The sequence below is a fragment of the Psammomys obesus genome, unplaced genomic scaffold (assembly GCF_907164565.1).
Source record: "Psammomys obesus unplaced genomic scaffold, mPsaObe1.curated_primary_1811, whole genome shotgun sequence".
In the NCBI taxonomy this organism is placed as follows: domain Eukaryota; kingdom Metazoa; phylum Chordata; class Mammalia; order Rodentia; family Muridae; genus Psammomys; species Psammomys obesus.
In genome coordinates, this window is record NW_026592710.1 from 7,224,989 (window position 1) to 7,249,660 (window position 24,672).

Here is a 24,672-nt window from a genome sequence, read left to right on the forward strand (position 1 = left end):
CCAGATATAACTGACATATCAAACTGACCATTTCCTGGCTATTTCTGCTTAGCTTTATGTCTGTGTAGGGAAAAACACTAAATAACAGCACAGGATGCTGGTGGGTAAGGCCCAGAGTGTGAAGGCGTGCCAAGTCCAGCTTTCTCCTGCCCAAATGAAGCACCAGATGGGCAGGGTGGTGGACACTGGCACTACTGACCGTGGTGAGGACCAGGTGAGCATGAGCCTGGGAGAGGGGCCAGCGGATGTCAGTCCGTGTTCGTTCGGGATCTCAGCCGCATCCCTTCAGGCCCCGTGTTGCGGAGCCTGGAGGCCACATTGTCTCCTCCCCTCCCGGGGCTGCGCAGCCCCGCAGCTGGCTGGGGTAATGCACACATGTTTTGACTGAAGCCCTCTCCCCCACCTCTCGAACACGCCAACATTAAAGGGAGCATAGCTTTGTAAAACTGAAACTATAAAACGCTTCTGAAACCCAGCCCGGGGGATTAAAGAAACCACATGAAAAGGGACTCGGGCCGACCTGGACGCTGACTTCCTGTTCAGAAGTTCGCTCAACATGTGCCTCCCACCAGGGCTGGTGGTGTGGATAAGGAGGAGGCGGCAGGAGGATGGCCAGGGCCAGCAGAGGCATCCAGGAGCCTCCAAAGACTAGCTGAAGTGCTTGGACCCAGTGACCTCGGCATGGTTCTCCCACGCCTCTGACCTACAGAGGCCCTGAGTACAGAAATAGTGACCTTGGCTGGAGGAGCCTGCCCTTGGTAACAGACAGTTCAGGAGTCAGCCGGTGGCTGGGCTGGCTCCCCAGCTTCTGCCGGTCCCTCTGCTGTCTCATTACAGTGTCCACAGGCCTAGCTACTTGGCTGTGCAGCAAGTCCCTAGAACCCCAGCTCACCCACCCAGGCGGGATGAGCCTTTCTGCTGGGACCTGGGGAGAGAACTCACTCAGTAAAGTGCTGGCAAGGGTGAAAACCTGAGTTAGATCACCCATGTGAAAAAGCTGGGTGTGGGGCTAAGGAGATGGCCTGGTGTTAAGAGTACTGGCTACTCTCTCAAAGGACCCACGTTCAATCCCCAGCACCCACAGCAGGTGCCTTAGAGCTGCTTGTAATTCCAGAACCAGTGTGTCTGAAGCCTCTGGCCTCCACAGATGCCTGCATTCATGCACATATGCACACACACACACACACACACACACACACACACACACACGTACACACACGTACACACACGAGCCTCCACTAGTGACAGGAGCTGACTGTAGATTCAGATGCCCTCTCTGCTACTTCTCGACTCTGGGTCCACTCCAAGACTCTTGGGGTCACTTAGGGGAAAGTGGTCAACCAACGGCACACAACGCCAGGTGTGTGGGGAAGGGCTCCACAGCGGCACCTCACTCTGCGCAGGGCAGAGGTACAGCAGCACTGTAGGACGCCAGGGCCAGCGGGCCCAGCCAGAGCCTCGGGCTGGAAAGGGAAGAGAGGATGGCCACACTCCGGCCTGAGGTTTGGGGTCTCCATCTTGCCAGGTGGCCCCTCTCTGAGTCGGGCACGTTTGGTCTTTGGAAAACGCAGGGCAAGACAAGCTTGTCAGAGGTTTGCTCACGCTCAGATGTTGCCCATTGGGGCTAGAAGAGGAAAAGGGGCTCTGGTCTGCGTCCTCCACAGAGTCTTGATTTAGCGACTGGAGAAAGCAAGGACTGCTGGTCGGGACGCCCACACCCTGATCACACTCCCGGGCACACTCTCACACCCCTCACGTCCCACACGCGCATAAACGCAGACACCCTCACGCGGCTCAGGCCTCTGGCAGCCCCTCCCAGCCCCTCCAGATTCACTGGAGCCCTCCCTCGGTTACATAAACTCCCCGTGCCCTCCAGTGTCCCCCGCAATCACTTACCTAATATTAGGATATTAAAAAATATGGCAAGATTTTAAGAGACTTATTAAAATGCAATTAGCAGCATGTACGACCTAAGCAGGGAGATTATTTTTAAAAATGACTTGATTGTGCGGAATACCACGCACCTTCTCGAGGCCGTAAACCTGCCAATCACACACTCTCTCAAATGAGGAGATTTCCTTGCTTTCTCTTTGTCCTTCAGGACTTTCTCACACCCCCAGTGACTACTAAGGCGGCTACCCCCTCCCCATCCCACAAAGCCTGCCCATTTGCACGTTTTTACACTAGGACAGCGGCGGGAGGAAGTCAGGGGGTTATTAGTCAAAGATAAACCTGGAGAAGCGTAAGAAGCCAGCCGCAGGGTGGGCGAGACATGGAAAGCCCGACCTCATCCATTACTTAAATGAGGGTACAGTCTCCTGCTTATGGGAAAACGTTCTTTGATATGGAGAGGCTGAAGAGAGGAAGGCTGAAATGAGGAGAAAGTTACTGCTGACCTCTTCTGAGGGTTGCACCCCAGAGGCCCCCACACCCAAGCCCCCTCCCCCTCCCCTTGCAGCAGCCACAGGTCAAGCTGGAACAGTGTGTAATGCTGCCCCCTGCTGACTGCTCTCCGCATTGCAGCTCTGCTCTTAAGACCGGGAGACCCCGTTGCAAGCCCTCTCCCTGGGTCAGCCACTCTCCTTCCAGAAGGGCCACGAGGACTCCCACCTGCCTCAAGATCTCTCCCGCGACTCCAATCTGCAGAGAGACATGCACTGGAGTTTTGGAGATTTCTGCCACGACTTCCCATGCAGCCCCGCCCTGGCTGGAGGAGTTTATCAAATGTGCTTGCGACTTCCTGGCTCCCCCTGGCACTTTTATTCCATCCATAAAAAGGCTATTTCATTGAGAAATAAAGTCCCATCTCCCTGACGTGTAACTCCTTTCAGAGCTCTTACTCAACTGCCAGGCAAAATTTATGCTTCCTGGATGCTCGCTCTTGTGATTGCAACTGGAAATTGGGCAGAAAGCTGGAAGGCGGATCTACTTTCTGGCCCAAGGACCTGTGTTTGTTTCTTTGGTCTAAGGAATCCTGAAAACCCAACATGTGCTGGAAGGATTCCTTGCCTAAAAAAAAAAAAAAAAAAAAAAAAAGTCCAGAATGGATGACCTTGAATTCCTGTTTTCAGCTATGTGACCTTGGACAGGGCTATGAGCCACAGTTTCCTCATCCATAAAATGGGAAGAGGGATTTCTTTCTTCCCCAGAGAGGTGGTTCCGCAGATGGAGCGGCAAGACTTTGGAAACAGGATGTCACCTTTATTCTAGTAACAGGGGTGTTCTCTGACTTAGGGAGTTCTCTCTCCCTCTCCCTCTCTCTCTCTCACTTGCTAACACAGTTGAGTTCATGTGTGCAATGGAGGAGCTGAATCCTCTGGAAGCCTTGTTAGAATGCAAAAGGCTAAACCTCACTGACTGAATTTCTTGATCTGTCAATCTGGGGTGTGGCCCAGTTTGTTCCCTCCTGCAGTGGTCGTGCTGACAGCTGAGCTACAGCATTCCCCGTTTGAGAGTTTGCACGTCTAAGCTGAATATGGCGGGAGATGGCTGTGATCTCATCAGCTGGGATAGAAACAGAGGATCAGAAATTCAAGGGCAGCCTCAGCTCACACTGAGTTCAAGGGAATCCTGGGCTACATGACACCCTGCCTTAAAATAATAATAATAGTAAAATAATAATAATTTGCATTTCTAGTAAATTCCCAAGGAATGCTGGTATCACTGGGAACCTCAGTGTCAGCACTGGAGTTCTGAGAGCCACGACGCTGGGAAGTGGAAGGCTCACCCCAGGTCTCAGAAGAGGAAAGAGGAGGGCTGAAGAGAGGAAATAGAGCTGACTTGGTAGAGTTCTTGCCTAGCATGCACGAAGCCTTGGGTTCCATGTCCAGCGCTGCATGGATATAAGGCAAGGTGACATGCCTGTAACTCCAGCACTCAGGAGGTGAAGCAGGAGGACTGGGAGTTCAAGGTTATCCTGAGTTACACATCCTGAGTTTTGAGGCTGTGCTTGAATGTTTGTTGAAGAATAGGTGGGGGGAGTAGAGGGGAGTGGCTGTGGAGAAAAGGAGAAGCGACCCCTGGCTAAGTACATGAGAACAACTTGTCCCTGTTAGATGCCTGGCTCACCTTGATGTCTGAAGCAGCCCACAGGAACCCCCCAAACTCAGACCTGAAAGAAGCAGAGATGTGGGCAGATGGCAAGGCCTGGGCTGAGCTAGGGACCAGGGACCCTGCACAGTGACTTCATTTCTACCAACAGACTTGCCTTATCAGAGGTCAGAGGTTCCAGCCACCCTGCTTCCAGACACGCCATGCTGAATCCAGCCTCAGCAAATGAACTGACAGCCGAGGTCACCGCAGTCCTGGACCTGACCAATCTGCACCAGCACACACAAACACACAGCCAGAAGAAAGCTCTCCTCACCACACAGCCTCTCCGGTTACTCGGTAATTTGGGGAATTACTGAGTTGATAACTACAATTCTAGCATAAGTAAGATTCAAATACCCAACAGAGACTTGCAGCCAACGCTAAAAGGGTATGCTGTGACAGAAAGCCATCACAGGAAGCATCAAACTCTGAGAGTTCAGGGCCATGGCGTTGGTGCTCACAGAGGCAAACCCAGGGTTCCTGGCTCTGCACTGACTACTCCACAGACAGGAGAGAAGAACAGTGCAGGCATGCTGTCTGTGGACTCCGCATAGTCTCTGGGGAGGAGAACCCAAGGCACCCAGGGATGCCTAATTTGCCTTGAACAGCCTGGGCTGGCCGAGACCCCTACCCCACCCCTGCCCCACCCCCAACCCCTTCAAGATGTCACGGCACATAGATGTGTCACGCATAAACAGATGCCTGCAAGACCTGGGAGGTCTCAGCAAGAGAATTAGATGTCCCCAAGGCAGGGACAATGTTCACAAATATGCCCGCCATAGCCCCGGAATTGGTCATGGGTGCCATTCTGGCCCTGGTACATCAAGGGGGCGGGGGTCCCAGAGCTGGTGCTGTTACATCTTAAAAGAGAACAGGAGTCCTAAACAGAACCCCGAGCACTTTCTGATTAAAGAAGACTTCTCACTCTTGAGAGGATGAGAGCAGGGTGAGGGGGGGAGAAACTTCTGTTTGTTCCAGCCGGAAAGAGGGCCCAGAGCCCAGGCCAGTTCCTGCTTCGTGAATCACTGGACCTTGTATGGGGACTCTTTTATTTATTTTATTTTGTTTAGACATAGTCTCATGTATCTACCACAAGCTGGTCTCAAATGTGCCGTGTATCTTAGAATGACCTTGAACATCCACTTCTGGATTGCTGAGATTCCAGCTGTGTGCCACCATGCCTGGTTTGTGCAGTGCTGGCGGGGTCAAACCCAGAGCCTCTAGCTAGGCCACTGCTCTACCTACTGAGCTACACCCTGACCCTGAGCCTGATGGCATCATTGACTCCATTCTCTTTGTCTGGTACCCAAGGATGCAGGTTGGTAAAAGACATGGAGGACTTGGGAAAAAGCTCAAAATTCACAGAATCCTGGGTATGCTCATGAGGTCTTCTGTGTCCCAAAGCCAGGTGGCCTTGGAGAAATGGAGACGAGAAAGAGTGAAAGGTGGAGGAAACAAAGGCACAGAATGACTCCTGGGGGCAACACTGTAACCAGAATAAAGATCAGAGATGGAAGGATGCGCTGATCACTGCCAGCACATCCTCAGAACACAGGAATTGCGCATGATGCAGGAAAGACCTTGGGAGTCACTTTCCTTCTAAAACAGCAGGCAAGCCCTGAAACAGCCCATGTTCTCCAGGATCCTGGCTTCTGCTCCTGTCCCTCTGACCAACCATGGCTACCTTTGTAAAGCACCCACCGAAGGCCACTTGTTTCCTAACGGTCATACCTTATTAGATGGCCGTTGAGGTTAGAGTAAAACTCAGTTTCCTGGGCATCCAAATCCTCAGGGTCCCTACCTTCCACACCATCCTATTTCGGTATCTTCTTCAATGACCTTGGCCTGGGTGACCTCACCCAGCTAGTTCTTTTCTATTTGTTTGTGCTTGTTATTCTTGAGACAGGGTCTCATTTTGTAGCCCCCGATGGCCTCGGGTGCCTTCTGCTTTAGCACCCTGAGCACTGGGTTCACAGCCTATGCCACCGTGCCTTGTGCCCAACTCCCCTGGCTCTTTCTGAGTTTGCCTCCAACCGACCTTCTTCTGGCCATGTTCTGATATTCTTACTCAAAGCAACCCCAACCCCAGCTGTTTGCTTGGTTCTCTTCGGAGCAGAGAAACATCTGGAATTGCCCCGTGTGGTTATTACACCTCCAACCCTAGAATACACACACACACACAAAAGTGCGCACAAAGAAGGAAGGACTTTTCTGTGTCTAGAGGGTCTCCTTGGAGCTGGAATGGTACCTGGTACAAAGTAATGGCTCCATAGACATCTGTTAAGGGATGGAAGACAGTGGGCAAGGGTGGGGATGGGGGTGAGGTGGGGCGTGGGGAGGTGGTCCTGCAGAATAACCATGAGCCCAGGGCATCAGGCTGGGCTCTGACCACTGATCTCACTGGCATCTGGAGATATGCCAATGTGGGATCGCTGGACTCCTGTGAGTTTACAGAAGCAGGGAAAGCCAAGACCACGCAGCCATGTGTCCAGGATGGAACCTGAACTGCCTTCTGTTGGCTTCCCCTGTAGGTGTCAGGCTTGCCTTGGCCTGGGGGCTGCCATCCCCGGGCAGCTGGGGATGTGCCTGTTGGGGGACAGGGGAGGGGGCTGGCCTTGGAGTCACGGTTCATATTCAAGAAGGGAAATCATCTGAGCTTTTAAAAAATTAAATGGAGTCAGTAATTTGATTTCAGAGAGAAGCTGAAAACCTTGTAATGGCAGGAGCAGCTCAATTCCGTGGTGAAAAGGAAAAGCCTTAAATGGGGCTATTAAGCCTTTGCCTGGGATGGATCTGCCCGGAGAAAGAGGAAGGAGGGGGGCAGGCAGGGGGAGAAGTCGTCTTCGAGGTAGGGACCGTTTATCAGCCAAGACAACCCTGATTATTTATTTATTTATTTAGTTCGCATTCTGAGCTGGCATTGCCGCTGGCCTCCTCTTCTTGGCTGCGTTTCAAATCCCACTTCCAGCCACAGGTCGGCTGGGGTGGGGGGTAGCGGGGTGAGATACTGCCCTCTCAGGGAAGCACTGAGTGGGGTTGCAGCCCAGGCCACTGTGCCTGGCCATGGCTGGGCTACTGGGCCACGGAATTGGGGAGCTCTGGGTCACTGCAGATCAATGGGTTTGTCCAAGCCAGAAGGGTACCAGCTGCTGCTGCCACAGAAACCACAGGATGTGATGAGCAGAAAACGAAGGAGTGACACTCCATCCTCCTCCCCTGGGGTGCCCAGCATGCTTGGGCAGGACTCTGCACTCAAGACTCTGTGTGACCCTTGTTCACCCCCTTTAATAAACCCACTGGGGAGGAACTCATATCATTTCCATCCAACTGATGGGAAAACTGAGGCTCAGAAAGGTTAGTCCTCCCCACTGAGGTTACAAAGCTAGAATGGAGACACTGGGACCAGAGCCCTACACTCGGGTAGGCCCAGCTGTAGGGCCAGCACCCTGCCCAGATGCTGTCCCAGATTTAATAGAGGGAAGTTGTAAAACATAGCTGGGCCAGCTCAAGGAGGCTAAGGGCTCTTGCGCTGTCCCAGGCCGCTTCCTGAAGGGAAGTGTGAGCATACCAAACCATGCCCTTCCCTTCCTCCATGCCTTCCCTCCCTGGACACTCCTATGACTCACCCCTGAAGTCTCCAGAAAGCCTCAGCACAGGGGCCCCTCAAAGTGCCCCTCCATGTGTGCTAAAGCTCAGGAGGCTGATGGCTTTCTGGGGTAGGGGCCAACCTGGACCCCATTGCCTCCTGACCATCAAGGAGGGAGTTTCCAGGCTCACCAGAGTGGGGCAATATGGTTTCTGTAGGAAGCAGAAGGTTTTGGGTATGTGAAGACAGGGGACTGGCGTGGGCAGCCCCCAGATCATGCCAGCCCTTGGGCTGTGTAGGTGCTGACTCTGGCTGCAGGGTTCTGTCTACACCTCCTCCAGAAGGCTTCTCAGCGGTGGAAGCCAGAAGGCCCTTGGCGAAGGTTGTCTGGAGAGCTGCCGGGCCCAGCCTGGGCCTCCCAGCAGGCTCTGGACCTGCAATGCCCAGATGAACCCTGGCATCTGGCTGCCTCCCTCTTGGGGTGGGGAATGTGGCATCTGTCCCCAGCGAGACGGTGAGTCCCAGCCCTTCCATGTCCTGGCTTGATTCTGAGGTTGCTAGGTCCAGGTTCCCTCTGGCCCCCTCTCGAGGGGGATCATGGTCTTTCTGCCCTGACTCCTGAGCCTTAATTATAGGTAGTGTCTTCTGAGGCCTCCTGGGGGCATGGTGGAAAATCAACCCCTCCTCAGCCAGGCTGCTCATGAAGGGCCTTATCAACATCGGAAGCTCCTCACTGACTCGGGCAGGCTCTCTCGGGTTGGGCTCCGTGGACTCTATTGAATTCACAGTCTCCCCTGACAATTCTCCCGGTGGGAAGGGACTTCCTGATAGCCAGGCAGGGTCTTGCTCAGCCCTCATAGCTCTTGGAACTTCAGTTAGTGTAACAGATGGTTCAGAACCCAGGAGCATTTGGAGCCCAGCAGATTGCCAGGAAGGCCACACAGAAGAGGGGGTGTCTGAAGACAAATGTGTAGTCAGGGAATTGGGAGCCAGGAAGATGGAACTCGAGGGTCCGGGGCCAGCCTGGGAAGCTTCTGTGTGCTCCAAGGAGAGTGTAGCTGGAGTCTGGAGGTATGGAATTAAGTCTGCTTTCTCTGAAGGAGTCTGAGAACCGTGGTGCTCTTGCAGTGCCCTGGAGGAGGGGGAAGCCATGAACACCCAGCTTCCTCCTGCAGGCCTAGGGATTTGCATAAATGGCGATGCAGGTTCCTGCTTCAGAGAAAGAACAAGAATCAGAAATAAAAGCATGTGGCCCGGACCACCAAGGCAGACCTCAGCCTAGAGAAGGATATGGGGCACTAGCCTCAGGCTGGGCTTCTGGGCCTCCCTCCAGAATTCCTACTTCCAGACTGTTGGGACGTGCCTCAGTTTCTGACCCCTGTTTGTGAATACAGCTGCTGTCACTGCTGCTGCTTACTTCAGTCACATTGCAAGGCATAGAAAGGCAAAGAGCCAGGTAAGACAGACAAAAGGGGCTCTGTCCTTAGGTGTCCTAGGCCCCTGCTTTCCCTGGGAGACATTCTGAATTTAAGAAAGAAATGTGATTCATGAGGGGGCGGGATTTGAGGGAGGCCATCAAAATGTGACTGTCCTTGAATGAATGATGGTGAAAGACAGGGCTTAGGTCCCCATCACTGCCTCATGGGGACCAGACTCTTGGCTGGGGAGCTGCGCGAGCAGAGGACACAACTGTGGGTTTGCCTTGGTGGTCTCTTCAGCAAGCTGCTGCAGGAGGTGCTGAGGGGAGTGCCCCAGGGCATCCATTCGTGGGCTCCGGAGCTGGGAAGAAGCAGCAGATGGCATTTCCAACGAAACAGCCTCCCCTCCAGGGGCCAGGGTGCGTGGAGTCATCCTCGGTGTGGCTGTTGAGACAAGTGACTCTTCCCTTGAACCTTTCAAAATGGAAAGATGAAGTCAGCCTTCCCCCTAAGAAAGTAAAAGTCTTCCTGACATCCATCAGCCATGATGGCTGTGAGCATCCATCCCCTTCCCCACGGAACAGAAGCCTGGTGGTGGTCAGTGCCCAGAACTGGGATAGGAGTTATCCTCACGGCTGACTCTCACAAGACTTTGAAATAAAATTGTATAAGCTAGAAATGCAGCTAAGTTGGTAGAAGGCTTGCCTAGCATGCACACGCTTGCATAGCATAAGCTAAGCATAGTGATACACACCTGTAATCCCAGATACTCAGAAGGTGTTGGCAAAAGGATCAGAAATTCAAGGTCATCATCCTTGAATAGCAAGTGTAAGGCCAGTCTAGGCTTTGAGACTCTGTCTCAAAAACCAACAAACTAAAAATACATAAATCTAGGGTTCTGCAAAGACCACCTGATCCCAGCCCACTGCCCAGCCTGGATGTTACCAGCTGGTTTCAGCATAGAGCCAGCTCCTATTTTGAGATACAACTCACTGATTGGCCCAGCCCCAGGAATCAATCAGAACTGGATAGTGTTCCCTGTCCACGTGTTCTCAGGCTAGCCAGCCCAAGCACTGCTGATGTTCTAGACCAGACCATCCTCTCCTGTGAGGTGGGGCACCTCAGCGGCATCCCTGGCCTCTGGGTACCAGCTGCTGGTGTCATCCCCCAGACATGCTAAGTAGCAACTCTGTGAGGCCAGTATAGTCATTTGACATTCTTGGTTCAGGCTGCAGGGCGGTTAAAATGGCTCTGTTCTGCAGGGACTCTGTTGTGTTGTTGTGTCTGAGACAGGATTTCCATATGTAGTTCAGGCTGTTCTTGAACTCCTCCTTCCTCCTGTCTCAGCCCCCACAGCTCCAATCACAGGCATGAGGCACCAAGCCCAGCTCTTAGAGAACACTTTCTATAATCAGTTTCACACAGAAAAGTGAACAGACGTGGCCATCGTGGTGCACCTCTGCACAGGGCAGAAACCCCTCAGACGCATCCCCAGAGATGTCAGGCCTGTCTCTGGGAGTCTGACCCCATCTGCTGCCCAGGACTGCCCGCCTCTTCTCCCTATCCTAAAGTCCACTACTCTATCACCCCACACCTGGGCCCAGGGGGTCCAGACCCTCACTGGTTTTTACTTTTTACCTAACTCCTACCAACATTTCCATCCAGGCCTCTCACTTGCATATTTAAAAGTTTTATTGCAGGGAAACACGCGTGTCACACTGCATGGGTCACTTCTTCCCTTCTCCATGTGGGTCCTGGGGGTCAAACTCAGGCTATCAGGCTCAGCAGCAAGCACCTTACCTGCTGAGCCATTTTCTCCAACTTCAAAGGTGAAGATGACTGTAGTGACCCCCCCCCACTATCATCAACTTTCTTTTCTGGGGCCGGGCACCCCACTTACACCATCGCCCTCAGAACCTGCCATCTGAAACAGTTAGGATACTGTTTCGGTTGGTTTTCATTATGTCAGGGAAGAGGGAGACTTTAAAAAAAACCTGTAACCTGGGGCTGAAGAGAGGGTTTGGTTGTGAAGACCAGTTGCTGCTCTTTTCAGGGGACCTGGGTTCAGTTCCCAGCACCCATGTGGTATGTCACAACCACCTGGAACTTGTAGGTTCCACGAGATCTGGTGCCCTCTTCTGACTCTGAGGGCACCAGACACAAACATGGCACATAGACATACATGCAGGCAGAACACCCATCCGCAAAAAACCAAAGTAAACACATCTGAAAGGAGAGTCCCATAGGCACAAGGACTTAGACAGTCAGTTCACATTCTGTTTTGTTTTTGTTTCTTAGAAACAGGGTTTCTCTGTGTAGCCCTGGCTGTCCTGGACTCACTTTGTAGATCATGCTGGCTTCTAACTCGCAGAGATCCACCTGCCTCTGTCTCCCAAGGGCTGGGATCAAAGGAGTGTGCTAATCAGTTCCTAGTCTAACTCACAAGTCGCATGTTGACAAAAGAAACACATTTCGTGAAAATTCCTGGTGAAAACTGGGTCTAACATGCACTTGCTAAGGCAAGATGGAAACAGCTGGAGGAGAGGACCGGCAGGGGACACAGGCCCCACTCTCAAGCCTCCAGACTGCAGGGAAAGTCAGGGGCGCAGAGCAGGAACTAAAAAAAGAACAGAAATCTCTAGAAGCTGCAGGGAGTTACAGAGGAGGTGCGCCGGGGGACCGGGGAGGAGAGAGATTCATCCCGGCTGCTGATAGGAAATTAATAAAACCAGAAAGGGAACATTCTTTCCCCATGTAAATCTTCCCAGGGAGGAAAAAAAAAAATCTCCCTAAAATGTTTTTATTGCTGTTGCTATTTTTGTGTTTTATTCATTATCTCTCCGTGAAGAACCTACCTACCCTTCAGAGGCCAGGACACCGGCCATCTCAGCACCCCGCCCTTCTGCCAGGCTCCCCAGAAGTCTCTTATCTGCCCTCACAGGTTGCTGAAGAGACCCCCATTTGGTGGCCTCTGCTCCCTCCCTCCACTCCCATTGCAAGCCCTGGCTGCGCAGTGCCTGGGCAGAGTTGCTGCCCTCCCTTTCAAAATCAATATCAGTGCCGCAGGAAACTGTTAAAACAAAAGCAGCCAAAACACGTAAAAACTTTTGAGAAATATTTCCATTTTTAGCAGCCGGTTAGAACTCGACCCGTCCTGACACCCCACCCCCAACCCCCAACCCATCCCGCCTTTGTCTTTGTTTCTAATTCCGAGTTCGGGGCTAGATGTGGTAGGCAGTCCCCCTTTTAATCTTTAAATATAGTTCTGAATATAATTACATTTTTATGCAGCACCGAGACATCATATCCTGGTAACGGGGCATTCTTGCACTTTTAACATCTGAGTTCAATCTCCTTTCCGTCTGTCTTCTATTGAGGACAGTTAGGAAGTCTGAGATGAAAGTGATTGACATCATTTGTGAATTATGTGTATTTCCTCGTGCTGGATTTGAATGGGTTTTGCTCCTGGTGGTTTTGCATGTGTGAATACCAGGTTGTCTGGTAGCGCGGCTTTCACCGACACCCCCCCTCCAAAACAGGGCTGCAAGCTTCCCGGACAGGGGTCGGAACCAGTGTTTACCCCTCCCCTTGGATGAAGGGTGTGATGCACAGTCTGAGCTGGGGAGCCGGAGCCCCCAGAGATGGTGGAACACACTGAAATGGTGCCTCCTGGGAGCCGGTGGTCTCCTGAGTCACCTGTCTGATCAGTGTTTGTGACTGGCTCTCTGTTCCAGATCCGGGCGGGGGAGGGGTGGGGTGGAACTAAGGTGGGACCAGGCAGGGGCTCAGTGTGAAGAGTGTTTGCCTGGCATGCACGAAGCCCTGGGCTGGATCCCCCTGACGCCATAAATCGGACGTGGTGGCACTTGCCTGTGATCCCAGCACTTGTGGGCTAGAGGAAAAAGGACCAGAAATTCAATGTGATCTTTGATTATGTGGTGAGTTCAAGGCCAGCCTAGACTAACTGGGTCTCTGACTGTCTCCCAAAACAAAACAAAATGGAAAACCGAGGGGACATTCAGGCGGCACAAGCCTGCAAACCCAGAACCCCGGGCACTGAGGGAATCTAAGACCAACCAAAGCTCCACACTGAGACCTGTCTCAGAAACAAAGATATAGATAGGTCAGATAGATAAAGACAGAAGATAGGTCAGTCAGTAAAGCAGTTGCCATGCAAGAATAAGACTGAGGACCCGAGTTCAGAGCTCTAAAACCCTTGTTTGAAAAAAAAAAAAAATTAAACATAAAGACTCTGGACATGCTGGTGCACACACCTGTAATCCCAGCACTCAGGGAGGCAAAGGCAGGTGGATCTCTGTGAGTTCGAGGCCAGCCTGGTCTACAAAGCAAGTCCAGGACAGCCAAGGCCACACAGAGAAATCCTGTCTTGAAAGAAAAAATAAGCATAAAAATAAAAAACTTAAAAAGATATGGAGCTGGAGAGATGACTCAGTGCTTAAAAGCCCTGGCAGCGATTCCAGAGGACCAGGTTTGGTTCCCAGCCTCCACAGGATAACTCACACTGTCTGCAACTCCAGTTTCAGGGGATTGGAAATTCTCTTCTGGCCTCCATGAGCACCAGGTACACAAAGGTGCTCATGACATACATGAAAGATGGCTCAGCAGTTAAGAGCACTGGCTGTTCCTCCAGAGGTCCTGAGTTCAATTCCCAGCACCCATACGGTGGCTCACAACTATCTATAATGAAATCTGGTGCCCTCTTGTGTCATGCAGACAAACATGCAGATAGAGCACTCATACATTTATAAATAAATCTTTAAAAAAAAAATCTGGGTGGTAATGGTGGTGGTGTACACCTTTAATCCCAGTACTCGGGAGACAGAGGCAGGTGGATCTCTGAGTTCAAGGCCTGCCTGGTCTGCAGATTGAATTCCAGGGTAGCCAGGCTACCCAGAGAAACCTTGTCTTGGAAAAACAAAACAAAACAAAACAAAAATCCCAATGAAATGCTTTTTAAAGCCTCATGCTTCAGCATGAGCTTGTTTTTGTTTTTGTGTTTTTTTAATGAGCTTTTTCCTTTTTTTAGATTTAGTTATTATTTATACAATACTCTGCCTGCACAAATGTGTACACACCGGAAGAGGGCACTAGATCTCATTATAGATGGTTATGAGCCACCATGTGGTTGCTGGGAATTGAACTCAGGGCCTTACAGAAGAACAGCCAGTGCTCTTACCCACTGAGCCATCTCTCCAGCTGCCTTTGCACTCTTAGCATGCACTTGAAGTTTCCCAGCTGGTCAGACTAGCTGAGTAGGTAAGCTTGAGATTCATTGAGAGACTGTCTCAAAAAACAAGCTGAGTGAATAAGGCAGACATTGGACGTTAACCTTTGGCTTCCATATCGTGTGCACATCATGCACACACACACACCCACACACATGCACAGAGGCTGGGCTGGACAGCGGATGCTCTCCCACCTCCATCTCCTGCCCACAGCCAGGCACCTCTTCACCATTCAGCGCCCAGGCCTCTCTGTCCCAGCCGGTTCCAGCAGCATGCCTGAAAGAATCACTACGCTGCTTACACGTGGAGGCTCTCTGAGCCAGAGAACGAAACGCTGTCCTAGGAGAGTGAACCCAGGGCAGGGAACGTGACCTTGTGCGGCTTGTGCCTGTCGACAGGAGGTACGCTTTCAGGGTTCCCCACTTACCCGCACACTGGAAAAAGTGCTCCACCGTCCAGTGCACTGGGGACATGGCCTCTGCAAAGCGCAGGCTCAGGTCCACCCTGTAGAAAGCTCGAGTCCCTGGGGATTCTCTGGCCTCTTGGCATGGCTGTAGGGCAGCAAGGCATTGATTACATGGAACAAGAGGCATCTCATGTCCTACAGCTGTTGCCACTGGGGCCACCTCCAAAGCAAAGCTGAACCTCCGGGGGAGGCCACCACCCAGCCAGCCCCAAAGTCCTGCTCTCTGCAGTTTAATTCTGGCACTAAGAGAATTCTGGCCCCAGCAGGAGGACTCGGAGGAAGCATGGCGGTGCCACCAGGACACTGACCTGGTCCCGGAGCAGCAGCACAGCTGGGATACTGACAACCACAAAGTCCCTGTCCTCTGCCACTGTGAAGCTGTCGGACTGGCGCACCCGAAGGAACCTGGGACTCAGAGACTCGTCAATTCGGGATCCTCTTTTGACCAGACCCAGCCTCTGCTTGGGGATGTGAACTGAGATCTCTGACCCTGGCTGGGATGAGGCTGTGAAGGAAATGTAACCCAGAAAATGAGTCATAGATACACAAGGCCTTAGCCAGACCATAGCTGTGACCAGCCCCACACATGACTCCATTGACTTTAACACTGTGACTTAGTGTCCCGAGACCATGCCTGCATGGACAAAAGAGGGGAGGAAAAAAAGAGGCCACCCTGCCTAACTCCCAGAAGGTCGGTGGAAAGGCAGGTGCCAGGAGCAGGAAGGCCTTTCTCTCCCAACACTGTATTCCATGACCCTGCCTGATCCTCCTTCCATTACAAGCTGCTGTTAGGAAACACAACTCATATCGGTTGTTTACACTTTAGCAAGAATTTTGTTGTGTCAGCCCTCTCACGGGGACATTCTGAGCCAGCGCTGCAGTTGCTAAATGAAAGCATTTGTCTCCAAATAAAGATATTTCAAATAGCACCAACAGGGCAGGAGATGTGTATGGACTTGGCAAGGACGTCTCCCAAGGCCCCCCGGGTTCCCCGGAGTTCTCATTCTGAGACTTATTTCATGATAAAATTCTGATCAAACCTGCAGGGTTCCTCATCTCTCATCTACCCACACAGGACAAAGCCTTTTGATGGGTCTAACTTTGCATAGTGAGAGCTTTAGAATTTAAATTCCCTAGAGGTCAGTAAAGTCCGGGCCTCTTCACGGTGCAGAAGGGAGGGTATCACAGTGCATGGGAAGAGAGGCCGTCGCCTCTAAGCCTTGCAGAGTAAGACTGCAGAACCTTTCCCATCTTTGTCCTCAGCATCCCTAGAGACCGCCTGGGGCCCCCAGAAGTTCCCTGACCCCAGGTCTGCAGCCTCAGGAGAAGGCACCGTTCAGTCACGCTCTACACACCACGCCGACTGCAGTCACATCCCTTCAAACTCCTCTCAGCACCAAGCGGGTCAGAAGCCCTCAGCCAAGGACGGGGCTAAGAAAAGGGGAGACCGAGCAGGGCGAGGGGGCAGGGGCACAAGGTGGTTGGCAGAAGGGAGAAAACAGGGGGGACAGGCAATGCTCAAGTCGGAGAGGTGAGCATTAGGGGCACTCCTGGGTCTTACCCAGCGGGCACGCAGCCTTGAAGGAGTAGGCATAGGAGCCGCTCACCAGCCACAGTGGCAGGAGCTCCAAGGAGGAGTTCCACACCTGGGAAGGCAGGAAGGCGCCCCTGTGGCCACTGTTTCTTCCAGAGGCACACTCCCTCCACCCCACCCCCCCTAATCCACTGTCCAGCTCATCTCTGAACAAAGCCCCAAGAGTCAGAACCCAGGCCAGGGCCTGTTGCTCCCGTGCAACCAGGAAATATTATTTAGCCAGGATATTTTTAGCAGGAAGCAAGCTCGGAGCAAATGTCATGTGAGCCGTCTTCTCTTACACGGCAACTTTGGGCTATTTAAAGAGATGGTAATTATGCCCCTGCCACCGTGATCGGGACGCGCTGAATACATGATTGCCGGAGCCCCTCATCTGCCGAGCGGAGCAGTTTACACTAATGGGGCCCAATTTTCCAAGCCGCCTGCCTAAATCTGTCCAGTCTCACAGGTGGACACGTGAATTGGCACTTCAGGGTGACAAAGGGCTCCTTGGGGTGCCAGGCTACAGAGCCACCCCCCGCCCCAAACACTCAAGCCTGCCAGGGCCTGAAGTCCACCACTGACCTCCTGCCTCTGAAGAAGTTCTTGTCTTGGGCTTTGGATAGTAACTGTGGTAGCACCAATATTCACATCTAATCCCATCAAGCTGGCATCCTCCAGAGAAGCCACCAGCTCCCCTCGAAGGGACAGCAGCCATGGCGTCTGAAGACATAAGGCAAAGTCACAGTCCAGCTCACCGGGGAGACATGGTCACTCAGGGCCAAGGAGCAAGGGTGCTCTCGAGAGGAGTCACAGAGAGGATCAGTTGGCTAAGGGGTAGGTGGCAGCTAATTGAGGACACTGGTACCCTTTTATTTCCGGGGAGCAGACCTGAACTGTGCCCGAAAGAGCAGGGCCAGCCACTCAGTCTAAGTACTCTCCAGGACAGCATGCCTGGCATCCCATTGTCATGGGCTCTCATGGCCACCCTGGAGTGGGACCACTGGCAATTGGGGTCTTGAATAAACATGGGTTCCTGGCAATACAAGAGGTACAGGAAGGAACTACATCCCAGTCCAGGATTGGCGGGGGTGGGGTGGAGGGTGGACTTTAGGACAAAAGGCATGCATGGACTCCAAAGACTCAAAGCGGTATGAGGGGAAGAGGGGCTGGGTCTTCCCAGGCGGCTGTGGGAACGAGTAAGAGCAGGAGAAACGTCCAGTGCCTGGTGTGGTGACTCATGCCTATGTTCCTAACACTTGGGAGTGTGAGGCAGGGGGTTTCCATGTTAAATGTTCAATGACAGCTCGGGCTACCTAGTAAAACCTTCTCTCCAAACAACAAATACTGGGTGGGGGCGGGGGCACACAGCTCCGTTGGTGGAGTGATTGCCTAGCACACCCAGGATTTGATTCCCTGATCTGTTATATCTATACACACCCAGTGAAGGGGTAGGGGACATCAAGACACTTCGGCAGGTAAAAACACTTGCTGCCAAACCTAACGACTGGAGTTCTGGCCACCTAAACTCGTGTGGTAGGAGAGACTCAGTTCCCCCTCCTTGGCCCTCAGGAGACAAGAAGTTCTCAAGGAGAACCAGAAGTTCAAGGTCACCCTCAGCTACTTAGTGAATTCAAGGCCAGCCTGGGCTACTTAAGGCCCTATTTAAAAAAAAAAAAAAAAGGAGGAGGAGGTAGCCTGGGCATTGTGGCACACACCTTTGATCCCAGCATTCAGGAAGCAGAGGCAGGTAGACCTCTGTAAGATCAAGGCCAGCCTGATCTACATAGATAATTCCAGGCCAGTCAGGGCTATATAGTGAAATTCTGTCTCAAAACCAAAGAGAAGGAAGGCAGAGGAAGTGAGGAAAGGAAAATAGAGATGACACCTCAGGGATGGGTGGCCTTGCCTGCTCCTGCCACTGTGCCTTTCAGAGAAAATCTTAGCATGGCAGCACCCTGAGGCTTCCTACCACAGCAGGGTCCCACCGGGCTTTTTCCAGACAGCTTCAGGCCTCTGCATGGTATGCCAGGAGGAGGGCCAGTTCTGCCAAGCCCCAGACCCACAAAGGTCACTACTGTCCATGGACACTCTCCACAAAGGGCCGTGGAAGTAATGACGCCCTGCCTCAGAGCCCAGCAGAACCTTCCAGAGCAACGCCCATACCTCACCTACCTGTCCATCATTGATCCTCGGAGGCAGGGGCCTAGAGACCTGCAAAACAGAGAGGAAGCAACATTTGCAAGCTGTGGGCAAAGGTGAGTGAGCAAATTCTTCTGCAATCGCCTCAGTAGGAGCCCAGCGAGAGAGCTGTGCCGCCCCAATTGTTTGCTCATTAAGACAAGAAAATCATTTATGTTCTGGGACTCAAGTGTCAACAGACCCAGGGAAATGTCGCCTCAGCTGCCACCCTGGGCCAGGCCAGCAGGGCAGCTGGAGCGCAGAGCACAGCTGGCAAGGCGGAGGTGTGCGTGTGTGTGTGTGTGCGCGTGTGTGTGCGTGTGTGTGTGTGTGTGTGTGTGTGTGTGTGTGTTTGTGTGCACTCGCAGCGTGGCCCTGCTGTTCAAGATGTGGTGGGGTGGGTCCCAGGCCTCTTCCACGTCCTCCCACCTCATCTCACCCACAGTCACCCATTTCTTCCTCACTCTTTTCTTTCCCTGTGGACTCCAATGAGCAAAGATAGACAAGTGTGCCCACCCTTGGCACCATGCTTAGAATGCCCAATCATCCCAGGTTCCCCCAATGAAGAACTTTCAATGCTAAAATGCCGATGGTCTCAGGCAAACGTGGACAGCTGGTCCCTTACTGCACCTGAGCCTCGGGGTGTCAGCAAAGGGACCCGCCTGAGCCCAGCTGTACCCAGCTGCCCTCTTACCTACATTTCCTTTACTACATTATTGATGTACTCATTATGTCGGTCGTGTGTGCGTGTGTGTGTGTGTGTGTGTGTGTGTGTGTGTGTGTGTGGGCACGCACCTGCCACTGTGTGCATGTAGGGGTCCAAGGACAACGTAGGGGAGCCAGCTGTTTCCTTCTAGCATGTGGGTCCCGGAGATGGAACTCAGGTTGTCAGGCCTGGGTGGCAGTGCCCCCGAGCCATCTCCCAGCCCTCCCCTTAGCCTCTACTGCCTCGCCCCCCACCCCACCACCTTTACCTTTGCTGCAAGCATGGGCAGGGAGATGGAGGCGTAGGCCAGAGTCAGATCAGCAGAGAGCGACTACCTCTGCTCCCCTCCTCCCATAAAAATTAAGCACGCCGAGTCCAAGAAGACTAATGAGCCACGACAGCTCTGCCACCTAAGGCCGCCTCCCCTTCCCCCCACACGTACAGAGTCCGTTCTTCCAGGCCCGGAGGCAAGCGGATGGGGTTGGGGATGGCCCCCATCTTCTCAACCTAGTCAGTGCCACAGCTGTCCCCTCCCCACCCCCCGCCATTGCCAACAGGCTCAGCACAGCGCACAAGGAGCCTAATTTCCTCACTTTGGGGGACTGACTTCACGTCGGGAGTAGAGAGGAAGGAATGGGGAAGACACCTGAGGTTCGGTGAGATGGTAAGGGATCCCACATTTCCCAGGTTGGCCACCAAAGGCCCCCTCTCATCTCTACACCCCAGCCTTACAGCATAGGGCAGCCCCGGAAGAGGGGCTTTTCCATGGAGGAAGCAATTTTGTGTAAAGAAAGAGAAGGAAGTGGGGTCAGGTGCACAGTCCAAACCCACCATGCCCTCTAAGTGGCCACGAGCAGACTATATTTAGGGCCCGCAGCCATTCAGCAGGACCTCGGGCAGTCTTCCTCGGGAGCAATTGCTAATCGCTGCGTTGAGTTTACCGGTGCCCCTGGGCACACTTAACCCAGGGCAATGAATAGTTATTGCTCAGCCTCCCGCTCGGGGCTTGTGGGCACACTTAAGCAAGCTCGCAGATCTCTTCAAGCAGGGCATGGCTCGGGTACACCCTTGGGCACCCTGTGCCATCAGCGGGGAGAGGCAGAGTATTAAATATCTATGTGCCCTGTGCCCACAGCTGCATTTAGCCAAGGGCAAGGCTGGTGTAACGGCTTTAATTAAAACTTAATGCAAGTTCAAGGTGCAGCCGTGGAAACGGCTGCAGAAGTCACCAGGAATGAATCAGTCAATTAGATGAGGTGGTGAGGTTCTATGATTGGGGGGGGGGGGGGTGGGGGGGAGCGGAACAGAGGAGACGGGGGCAGCTGAGACCCGTTGCTCCCGTGCAGCCGATTCTCTGGAACTCTGCCCAGGGGCATAAGAGTCCCCCAGTTCCAACACCTACACTGGGAAAGGACACGGGATCTTGGCAGGTCAAAAGGGAGAAAGTGGGCACTTGGCTGGCTACTAGCTCTGCTTTCTTCTGGGTTTCTGTCCAGTATTGTATGACACGGGCAACCTTGTCCCCCTGGTGGCCGCTCTCAAAATTACAGGCCAGTGAAAAGAGAGGTGACCAGCCCCCAGACTTGTCAAACCCATGCTCCATAGCCATGCTGGGAGAGCTTTAGGACGAGGCCTGTGACTCTCAGGGACAGCAACACCCCGCCTGGCATGACCACAATGGGGCCTAAACATCCCTCTGCCTCAGGTATTACTCCTTAAAGTTGAGTGGCAGGAAACTCCAGAGTTTCTGCAGGGAGCAGGCCCAGAGCTGCGGTCCCAGGCTCTGCTCAGCTCTGCCGTCTCAGCACACTCACTTCAGAGGCTAGAATGGATGAGAAGGGGCTGCAGGGCCCTCCCCAGGCAAGGCCAACACCCATTCACATCTGATCAGCTGGCACGCGCACGGAGCCTGGCATTCGGCCTGCGCTTTGTGGCTGCATCTTAAGTGGATGGTATTGTCATTAGCAGGTCTTTCCCTCCAACCTCGGCTCGAATGTCCTCTCCTCACCTCTCCTCACCTCTCCTCAGTTAGCAGGAAAAAACTGAACATTTGGGTTTGGGGATGTTTGGGTTTTTGTTTATTTATTTATTGTGTGGGAGTATGTACGTGTGTGTGCTCTGGTTCATGTGTGGAAGTCAGAGGACAAATTTCAGGAGTCAGGTCTCTCCTTCCACTATGTGTGTTCCGGGAATCAAACTCAGGTGTGGTGGCAAGCAGCTTTACCCACTTTCTGGAAGGGTCTTGAGCTGTAGCCCAGGCTGAGTTCAAATTTAGTCCATCCCCTTAACGGCCTGAGTGCTCGACTCCAGGTGTGCACCATCAAACATTCAGTATTGTTTGACCACACACACACAGTGTGTGTGTGTGTGTGTGTGTGTGTGTGTGTGTGTCTTTTTGAGACAGGGTTTCTCTGTGTAGCCCTGGCTATCCTGGAACTCACTCCGTAGAACAGGCGGATCTCAAACTCAGAGATCTGCCCACTTCTGCCTCCACAGTGCTGGGAGGCCACAGAGAATTCACAAATTAAAGTTAACATTTTTGGATGTTGGGTGGGTTCAGTTGGTACTGTTCCCGTAGCATTCGTGAAGCCATAGGTTAGCCCCCACTGTCACATAAAGCAGGTGTGGTGTCACACCTGTAATCCTAGTACTTGGGAGATGGAAGCAGGAGAATCAGAGGTTCAAGGTCATCCTCTGCTACACAGGGAGTTTGAGGCCACCCTGCGGCCCTTGTTACAAAGTAAGTAAACAACTGCACACACACACACACACACACACACACACACACACACACACAAAAGCACTGGATCACAGAGCCACTTTCCCAGCAGTCAACTTTTTTATAATGTAGCTTAACATAGCTCATGGAAGGGGCCTATAGGGCCTGTTCTAGCTTGCCAGGGCCCATTACACCTCGGACTCATAGCCCCGTTCTGCCACTGCCAGCTATGACACCTCAACAACTCTCATTTCTGGGCCTACTTGTCTATTCTGAGGGCTGGGGATTAAACAGGGCCTCCAGCCTGCGGTGCTACAAGGCTGAGATGGGTCAGCGTTAGCAAAGCAGGGGCAGGGTCTCGGCTCAGCGGTGGACCACTGGCCTAATAGATGCAAAGTCCTGAGTTCCAGCCTTAACACCAAAATGAAGAAACCACAAACACCCGGCGTAGCGGGAGAACGGAAAGATAAGCTGCGCTGAGGAAATGAGAGCTGGAGTTCACGTCCTTACTCCTTTCTCTGTCTGGCACACTCATTTCCGCTGTGGGTTTGCGACCCACTCCTGCTCCGAGCCAAGTCTTTCTTTGTCCCAAGGGCTACAGAGTAACTTGAACTTAAGATGCCACCAGGCACTGGGGACGATGGCGCACGCCTATGATCCCAGCACTCTGGGAGGCAGAGGCAGGCAGATCTCTGTCCAATGGCCTGTGCTCTTTCCAATGGGGATGCTGCATCTGAAATACACTGCTCCTCACTGCCGGAGATGGAAACTGGGACCATGTACACCCCCAACCCTGATGTCTATAGATCTTTGATACGACCTAGATTAAAAAGGAGGATCCAGGCTGGTGTGGTGGTGCATACCTTTAGCCCCAGCATTCAGGAGGCAGAGGCAGGCAGATCTCTGAGTTCAAGGCCAGCCTGGTCTACAAAGTGAGTTCCAGGACAGCCAGAGCTGTTACACAGGGGCTGGAGAGATGGCTCAGAGGTTAAGAGAACTGGCTGTTCTTCCAAAGGTCCTAAGTTCAATTCCCAGCAACCACATGGTGGCTCACAACCATCTATGATGAGATCTGGTGCCGTCTTCTGGCGTGTAGGCACACGTGCAGGCAGAATACTGTGTAGATAGATAGATAGATAGATAGATAGATAGATAGATAGATAGATAGATAGATAATGCTTTAGCTGGACATGGTGGTGGAACACGCCTGATATCCCAGCACTTGGGATATCAGTAGACAGAGGCAGGCTCATCGCTGTGAGTTCGAGGCCAGCCTGGTCTATAAAGCGAGTCTAGGACAGCCAAGGCTACATAAAGAAATCTGTCACAAAAAAAAGAAAAGAGACTCATGCTCATTCTCATGAATACAGAGAGAGAGACAGACAGAAAGAAAGACAGAAAGAGAGGAGTGGGAGAAGAGAGTCTGACACGAGACAGCAACTTCCCTTAATCCAGAGAGAAAAACGCGAATGCTGTTCTGTTTGGCTTGCTTTTGTGAGACAGGGTTTCTCTGTGTAGCCCTGGCTGTCCTGGACTCACTTTGCAGACTGGGCTGGCCTCGAGCTCACAGAGATTCATCTGCCTCTGCCTCTGCCTCTGCCTCTGCCTCTGCCTCTGCCTCTGCCTCTGCCTCCCGAAGTGCTGGGATCACAGGTGTGCGCGCACTACCGTGTTTGGCCACAAATGTTTTGGTGTTGACTGGACGGCATGAAGAACAGAGCTTCAGAGACTTCTTCACCCCTTACCCCAACGCATGCCTCACTGCTCAAAAGCCCAGTGGAAGGCGGTCCCCGGCCAGCACTATGAAGGTCCGCAGAGAGAGGTCCCACCTTGCGTCTTTAGCCGTCACTTCTGCCTGGCTGCATCCCAAGTTTCAGGAACCACAGTCTTCTTCCTGAGCTTCTGCAGGGGGCCAACCCAGGATGCTCTACCACCACCTCGAGCCCCCCGAACCCTGGGCCAGGCCCTCCCAAGCTGTCACCTGGATGAATGAGGGATGGCAGCGGACGTTCTGTTCACCCAGCTTCGACATGCTCACGGGACACTTCATTATGTAGCGATTGCTCTGCTTCAACCTTTTTGCCCCCCTTTGAAACATTCTGATTTCCAACCTGTAATTTGCTTCCTGGAAGCCAGGCAAAATTCACACATGCAGAAGAAAGAAGAAAATGCAGTTAATAGGCCAAAATTACAGGTCAGCCTCTGGTCGCAGTGGGCATGACCAACACAAGCCTCTTGAGGCCTGACCCATGGAGGAGCCAAGAAGCAAGTGGTAGGGTCTCAGGGACTGGGAACCAAGGCAGATCCCAGCCCGTGGCATAGCCCCTGGGGAAGTCCCTGGGGCTGGGGACTGCTGTACTTTTCAGGAAGGTCATCCTTAGAGAGGCAGCATGGCAGTGTGTAACCCATCATCCCTGACAAGTATCTGCTTATAGCCTGCTCCCTTTGACCCCAGTAAGAAACCTCTTGGTCCCATTTTACAGCTGAGGCAGTTGAGGCTCAGCGTCACGTGAGCAACTAAGCCAACAGCACATGGGCATTTCTACAACAGAGCTTCAACCTGTCAGGCCGAGGGGTCCCAACAAGTGCCCAGGTTGACCTCCTTCTCCTGCAAGAAGACCAAGGGTGAGTGCTGTAGTGTGTGTGGGAGGGATGAAAGCTGGTATGGGGGGGAGGTGGGCTGGA

General features: G+C 52.8%; 1 protein-coding gene across 1 annotated transcript in view; it reads right to left on the reverse strand.

Annotated features, from left to right (window-relative positions):
- Window positions 1–248: 248 nt before the first annotated feature.
- Window positions 249–24,672, reverse strand: part of CUNH1orf127 (chromosome unknown C1orf127 homolog) — a 30,970-nt gene continuing 6,546 nt past the window's right edge. Inside the window, exons 4-14 of the mRNA XM_055615072.1 lie at window positions 23,969–24,112; window positions 18,557–18,595; window positions 16,967–17,104; window positions 16,370–16,454; window positions 15,117–15,313; window positions 14,770–14,893; window positions 11,956–12,166; window positions 4,069–4,111; window positions 1,603–1,680; window positions 1,395–1,463; window positions 249–359 (exon numbers count right to left, since the gene is read on the reverse strand). Of these exons, the coding sequence (XP_055471047.1) occupies window positions 249–359; window positions 1,395–1,463; window positions 1,603–1,680; window positions 4,069–4,111; window positions 11,956–12,166; window positions 14,770–14,893; window positions 15,117–15,313; window positions 16,370–16,454; window positions 16,967–17,104; window positions 18,557–18,595; window positions 23,969–24,112 (1,239 nt within the window). The remainder of the gene's footprint in view (window positions 360–1,394; window positions 1,464–1,602; window positions 1,681–4,068; window positions 4,112–11,955; window positions 12,167–14,769; window positions 14,894–15,116; window positions 15,314–16,369; window positions 16,455–16,966; window positions 17,105–18,556; window positions 18,596–23,968; window positions 24,113–24,672) is intronic.